This window comes from Mya arenaria, chromosome 16 (assembly GCF_026914265.1).
Source record: "Mya arenaria isolate MELC-2E11 chromosome 16, ASM2691426v1".
NCBI classification, from domain to species: Eukaryota; Metazoa; Mollusca; class Bivalvia; order Myida; family Myidae; genus Mya; species Mya arenaria.
Genome location: NC_069137.1, coordinates 29,304,169 through 29,312,058, shown reverse-complemented (window position 1 = coordinate 29,312,058; position 7,890 = coordinate 29,304,169). Strand labels below are relative to the sequence as shown.

At 36.4% G+C, this 7,890-nt stretch overlaps 1 protein-coding gene across 1 annotated transcript; it reads right to left on the bottom strand.

Moving 5' to 3' along the window:
- Positions 1-2,546: 2,546 nt before the first annotated feature.
- LOC128221542 (cytoplasmic aconitate hydratase-like) lies at positions 2,547-7,680 on the bottom strand. Its single transcript, XM_052930148.1, has 3 exons — positions 7,675-7,680; positions 5,703-5,888; positions 2,547-3,963 (listed from the first exon to the last, which is right to left on the bottom strand). Exons 1-3 carry the CDS (start codon positions 7,678-7,680, stop codon positions 3,844-3,846), a joined length of 312 nt encoding a protein of 103 aa, XP_052786108.1. The 3' UTR covers positions 2,547-3,843.
- Between the last annotated feature and the right edge of the window lie 210 nt (positions 7,681-7,890).

Sequence of the window (7,890 nt, the reverse complement as noted above, 5' to 3'; positions counted from 1 at the left end):
TTGAATGAGGTTACCTGTTTGTGCATACACTCTACTCACATGCATGTATTCTTATTCAAAATCTGCACAATACATAATAAAACAAGTAAACATGCTATGCATACAATTCTCAACGAATGCCTTTATAAAAGCGAGCGTAACTAGCTGTGTGAAGTTAGCTAAACATAAGACATTGGACATTGGACATTCAAAATCGAATGTTGTGCTGGCACGACATTGGACATTGGACATTCAAAAACGATTGTCGTGCCGGCACGACATTGGACATTGGACATTCAAAATCGAATGTTGTGCTGGCACGACATTGGACATTCAAAAGTGAAAGTCGTGCTAGCACGACATTGGACATTGGACATTCAAAATCGAATGTTGTGCTTGCACGACATTGGACATTGGACATTCAAAAGTGAAAGTCGTGCTAGCACGACATAGGACATTGGACATTCAAAATCGAATGTTGTGCTGGCACGACATTGGACATTGGACATTCAAAAGTGAAAGTCGTGCTAGCACGACATTGGACATTGGACATTCAAAATCGAATGTTGTGCTGGCACGACATTGGACATTGGACATTCAAAAACGATTGTCGTGCCGGCACGACATTGAACATTGGACATTCATAATCCAATGTCGTGCCAGCTCTTACTATAGACCAAGTTTGGTCAAGATATGTCAACCCTAACTAAAGATATTCAGTTTGAACCATTTTTCTATTTTTAGTAACAGTGACCTTGACCCTAGGGACCCCAAATGCAATCCCATGAAAGGTATCCATAAACGCTTCCTAAATACCAAGTTTGTTCAAGATATGTCAACCCTAACTAAAGTTATTCAGTTTCAACTGTTTTTCTATTTTTAGTAACAGTGACTTTGACCTTGACCCTAGGGACCCCAAACGCAATCCCATGAAAGGTATCTATAAACTCTTCCTTTACACCAAGTTTAGTCAAGATATGTCATCCCTAACTAAAGTTATTTAGTTTCAACCATTTTTCTATTTTTAGTAACAGTCACCTTGACCTTGAACCTAGGGACCCCAATCCCAATCCCATGAAAGGTACCCATAAACTCTTTCTATAGACCAAGTTTGGTCAAGATATGTCAACCCTTACTAAAGTTATTCAGTTTCAACTGTTTTTCTATTTTTAGTAACAGTCACCTTGCCATTGAACCTAGGGACCCCAAAACGCAATCCCATGAAAGGTCTCCATAAACTCTTCCTATAGACCAAGTTTAGTCAAGATATGTCATCCCTAACTAAAGATATTCAGTTTCAACCGTTTTTCTATTTTTAGTAACAGTGACCTTGACCCTAGGGACCCCAAACGCAATCCCATGAAAGGTCTCCATAAACTCTACCTATTGACCAAGTTTGGTCAAGATATGTCAACCCTAACTAAAGTTATTCAGCTTCAACTGTTTTGCTATTTTTAATAACAGTGACCTTGACCATGACCCTAGGGACCCCAAACGCAATCCCATGAAAGGTACCCATTAACTCTTTCTATAGACCAAGTTTGGTTAAGATATGTCAACCCTTACTTTCAAAGGCGAGTTTGACGCCGCCGCCCGCCCGCCCGCCCGAACAACGACGATCGCCATTCTAATAACCAGGTTTCATTATGTGAAAACCTGGTTAATAAACAGGAAATTGGCCACTACTGTGACATCAGTGCAATTAGCAGGAGATGCACAGCAGGAGATTGTCATGCCAAACATTCCTTAAACTAGGCCTTTAAGCATCAAAGCTATGCATAAGAAAAAACCAAAATTTATAATTTCATTTATTTTGATTGAATTATGCAAGCATCATTCTCAATCACAGATACACACATTTGAGGGGAATACACAATCAGCTATGAATAGTAATGGATAATATCAGATCACCTAAATACCTCATTTGTTCCCATTTACTGGATAGAACCTTTTATACTGTCAAACATAAGAAAAAGTATGTAAGTGATAAATTGAACTGTGTTTCAGGTTTTCAGGTTTTATGTTCTATCTTCACTTAAATAAATACCCTTGAAACATTATGAAAACATGATTATAGATAATTAGTATCTGAAGCATAACATCAAGAGCACGAGCATAATTGAAAAACAAATGACCCAATACATGTCATGGTCGAATGAGAAAGTAATGCCAACATACATGTACCTAGTACCTAATGGTATTCTGTAATAGTCACAAAGCAGTATTGTTTATAAGTCCCTTTATATAACAAGCCTAAGCAAAACTTACAGAAGCACACTGACATTGTCCACCAATATAAACAATTCTAAAATGATTTATGTTGGAAAATGCATTAAGAAATTGTTTTATTTCCAAAAAAGAAATGCAACTTAATTGTTGCTTTACTAAGTTGTTATTGATGTCAACAATTTACATCATATTCTGTTGAACATGTTTAAAAAGAAGAGCGTGACCGAGCGAACACCACAGCCCTCCTATTGTTTTTCATTAGAAAAAGGGGCAATAACTCCACAATTAGTAATGCCAGAGTTATGGGTCTTGATCTATTTCTGCCTATTGTCTATCTTGAATGTTTATTTTTAGTAGCGGCCAAGAAAATGTTCTTGCAAGCATTTCTAGGTGTGTGGCTTTGGTGATAAATAATTCTATAAAACAAAACATCAGTTTTATGCATTTTATATATCTAACTACTGACATTGGCACAATCATGTTATTCTCTTGACACAAATGTATCAAACTATGCACATGATGAGGGTGAAAATAGCACCAAAATCTATTTTTTAATCAATAAATACCTGTTTCTAGTATAACTTTAATTATGATAAACAGATCACCTGGCTTCTATAGGTTGGCAAAAGAAATAAACATTAATACTAGTAAATAAATTAATATTCATTACAGCAGAAATTTGTATTTTCAACTATTTTAATTCACTCTTACACTCTTTAACAAACATGGCACACTGTATTTCGTACATGAAACACTGAACTTACATGTTAAATCACAGATACACATGGACTTAATACTTACAAAATGTGAATTAACATCCAAACCACATACTATTACTAACCTATTGAACATTCATTCCTATTAGATATAACAAAATGTTACTTTGCAAAAACACATTGTGTATGTTGTAGCACTGAAGGAGATGGCAGAAGATTGGCGAAAATTGGTTTTACGTTTCTCTTATGAGGTAAAGACTTTAGAAAGGAGTAAATTTATTATTCGCTGTAAGAATTGAGACTTAGAAAGGGTATTTTCCAGAAAATTGCAATTTGCAAGCCCACAAAGGGTAATAGACCACTAATCAAATTGTCTATATTTTCTATAGGGAATCCACCAATTTGAACGTGAAATAACACTTCATTTCTATGATTAAATTTTAAAGGAACTCTCCAACAGTTTTCATGATGGAGATCTCTTATTCCCAATGAGTTCAAATTGGGGTATTTGACCTTTTAACTGTAAACGAGTTCCTTTAAAACAAAGGTAAACAAAGGTTTAATCTACCATTACATTTATAAAGTTGTTTTCAGTCAACTATTAAGATTGATTTGTGATGTTCCTCATGAACAAATAACTCACACTTAATCACATTCATGAAAAAAAGCTTGAACATTATTTTCTGACCTTTCTAATTAAATAACAATCTAAACTACCATTCAGCACATACATTCACGCAGTTCCTTTAATTTCAGTTTGAAGTTCACCTGATTTTTTATGGGCACTTTTCAATAATTTTCACACCATATCATTCTAAACAAATTCCTTTTATATTTCTTTCAAAGTTGGTCTGTTTCCTCAGGTATTGTCCATTTTTTTAATGCCATGTTCAACCTATTTTTGCACTATCCAACATTTCTATGCATTATTCAACATTTTGCGAACCATGTAGTTCAGAATGCCCCCATTTCGGAAATAGACCAGTTCCACTTCTGTGTCGAAACGTGTTATCACTTGGAATGACTTTCCCCCACTCGCCTGAAACATATACACAAGAATTGGCATTGACATTAATTGTCAGACTGTTTATTTTTAACTATAGAGTAATATATACTAGGAAACAGCAAAACAGAGAAACTCAAAATCATATTCACCTAGGGGCCGGGCTATCTTATAAATGAGCAGTGATAAAATATCCTGAGATTAAGATTTTTATTTAAGTGAAAAGCTAATGTCACAAACTAAATTAAAAGTTTTACTTACTACATGGCCTAAAATAACCAATAAAGCCTTATATTTGTTTCAAATGATATATTGTAACTACATTGTACTCAAATGAAAAATCAATAAGAAAAGGCTATTGTACAAAATATTCTTTTGTTAGTTAGCCCTACAAGGAACTGGGGTCTAGCTTGTGAAAACTACTATCAACAGGGGCGTAGCTAGCAAAAACTGCAATCAACTGAGGCGTAGCTAGCAAAAACAAATATCAACAGAGGAGTAGCTAGCAAAAACTGCAATCAACTGGGGCATAGCAAGCGAAAACTAATATCAACTGGGCGTAGCTAGCGGAAACTGCAATCAATAGGGCATAGATAGCAATAACTGCAATCAACTGGGGCATAGCAAGCGAAAACTACTATCAACTGGGCGTAGCTAGCGAAAACTGCAATCAACAGGGCATAGCTAGCAATAACTGCAATCAACTGGGGCGTAGCTAGAGAAATTTCTAGAGAAATTAACTAGAGAAAATAGTTAAAAAAATCAACTGGGGAGTAGCTAGTGAAAACTACTATCAACTGATGCATATATAGAGAAAATAACTATCAACTGGGGAGTAGCTAGTGAAAACTACTATCAACTGATGCATATATAGAGAAAATAACTATCAACTGGGGAGTAGCTAGTGAAAACTACAGTAACTATCAACTGGGACGTAGCTAGTGAAAACTGCAATCAACTGGGGCGTAGCTAGCGAAAACTGCAATCAACAGGGCATAGCTAGCAATAACTGCAATCAACTGGGGCGTAGCTAGAGAAATTTCTAGAGAAATTAACTAGAGAAAATAGTTAAAAAAATCAACTGGGGAGTAGCTAGTGAAAACTACTATCAACTGATGCATATATAGAGAAAATAACTATCAACTGGGGAGTAGCTAGTGAAAACTACTATCAACTGATGCATATATAGAGAAAATAGCTATCAACTGGGGAGTAGCTAGTGAAAACTACTATCAACATCAACTGATGCATATATAGAGAAAATAACTATCAACTGGGGAGTAGCTAGTGAAAACTACTATCAACTGATGCATATATAGAGAAAATAACTATCAACTGGGGAGTAGCTAGTGGAAACTACAGTAACTATCAACTGGGACGTAGCTAGTGAAAACTGCAATCAACTGGGGCGTAGCTAGCGAAAACTGCAATCAAACTGGGGTGTAGCTAGCAACATTGACAAAGATACGTGCATAGTTTCAGTTGTATTAGTCAAAGAAAATTATTGCCAAAAGTTGATAAACAGAGGCAATATTTTGAGAGTCAAGAGGGTCCTTGACTTCATAGTTTAGACGTAATATTCAAAATGGCCTAGCTACGCCCCTTCTTATTAATAAGTTGTTGTAACAACCATAGTCTCAAGTTTACTTCTCTTTAAACTAAAACACTGGTTAGTATTTTTTATATTATGGTCTGCCTTACCATATATTCAAGAGACATTACATTCTCCCCTTTCCATAAAACAGTTATAACATTCCTCCCATCTTTGAACTGACCTGCACAGTGACTAGTTGTCCAGGCTGCAAGTTTTGTGGCAGTTCCACTGTGATTGTCTCCCTTCCCGTCAGACCTAGGGAGGTTGCATTCTCCCCCTCCTTGTACTGGAATGGTATAATACCCATCCCCACCAGGTTACTACGGTGGATTCTCTCGTAGCTCTCGGCAATCACTGCTTTAACACCCTGAGAAACAGAAAAACAGAGAAAATACATAATAAATCGTAAAATTGAGATGGTTTATGAAAAAAGATAAGCATAGACTCACGCCCCAACTTCTTAAAATATCTTAATCGTAATCCGTTTAAGTATTATATTTCATTCAGCCAAATTTTTTAAGCTTGATTTTATAAAGGAAAACAAAGTGACACGACATTGGACATTGGACATTCATAATCGAATGTTGTGCTGGCACGACATTCGATTATGAATGTCCAATGTCCAATGTCGTGCTAGCACGACTTTCACTTTTGAATGTCCAATGTCCAATGTCGTGCCAGCACAACATTCGATTTTGAATGTCCAATGTCCAATGTCGTGCTAGCACGACTTTCACTTTTGAATGTCCAATGTCCAATGTCGTGCAAGCACAACATTCGATTTTGAATGTCCAATGTCCAATGTCGTGCTAGCACGACTTTCACTTTTGAATGTCCAATGTCCAATGTCGTGCCAGCACAACATTCGATTTTGAATGTCCAATGTCCAATGTCGTATGTTTAGCTAACTTCACACAGCTAGCGTAACTCACTTTATAAAACCAATTTATAACTAAGAAATAGTTAGATGTCATGAAGTAAATTCTTAATGAAAACTAATGGGCGGAGTGAGCGTAGCGAATATAACTCCATAAATAACTGACTTAAATTACAACCTTATTGACAACGCAAAATCTGACTGCATGGTCATACCAAAATCCAATCATTCGTTTTAATAAACTTTGAATAGGGTATCTAGCAACCAAGATCACCATACAGCATTTTAACAAGTAATCTCAACATGTATTGGTAAAGATGTTACGTTGATGCGCGTGTTGTATGTCGGTGTTGTCTGAACGTTGTGTGTCTCGTTCAGTGTAAGTAATGTACCGGTCAATTGTAACCACGGCCCCCATGGTCCAGGGGTATGCCGGGAATAGCGGGAGAAATAGGCCGTATTTTTACCTTCCATGTGGACCCGAGCGGCGAGAGAATGCGGTGGTGTTGTTTTCGCACCGAAAATAGCGGGGAATGGGCCTTACCTAGGATGTCCCCGATGGCATATGGCGGGGATTTTACCAGCAGTTTGTTCCCGCAGGACGGGGATTTTACCTGGGATTGGCTGGACGAAAAGTCAAAGTCCCCGCTATTACCCGGACCTGGGGGAGGGGGACGTGGTTAATTGACTAGGTATTATGCCTAAGCCTTGTACCTTTAAACAGGGCCGTTTTCATTCGTTGGCTACTAGGCTTGTCCCTGAATTTGTTATTGCAGATATCGTACTGCTAAAACCTCTCTATTTTCTCAATCCTTTTACATATGTTATAGTATACACACATGAAAACGTTGCTCAAAAGTACATTAACTATGAAGTTTTAGTTTTTCGAAAAGAAAAAAAAACTGATTAATTCTTAACCTTTCCTACAAATCTCGTTTATTTATATATAGACAATAATTCGTGCATTAATGCATAAAATGATGTTTACCAATGATAAAGGGTCATATTTGACCTATTTCGTTATGTGTATTTGTTTCGTTTCAACTGTTAACGAAATGTTCTGTTCTGTTCTTCATTGTGAGGTTGTTTCTCAGTTTTAATGTTATGCATGCCAAACTGATAAGTTTCCAATTAACACAGCAATTTGAAAAATGCACAATAAATTCATTTGAAAAATATCTTTTGTTAGATGTAGTCAGGTGTGGTGAGGTGATTTCGAAGGAAATCATTTAAACGTAGTTTTTTTTTTCAAGGAGAGTTTTATTTCCATTTTTACCTGCATGTCACAGCAGCAGGGTGCATTGTTTTGACACACCCTTTAGATAATAAAATAGAAAATAAAAAAATTGTAGTAAGTTATCACTAGTTACAGTTCCCCCATCATTATTAATAAGCCTTGGGTCATTTTTTTTAAATGGAGGGACCTTGAAGCCTTCCTGTTTTGCAACCAAGTTTGCACTTTCATTGTAACTTCCAAATAACCTTCAAAAAT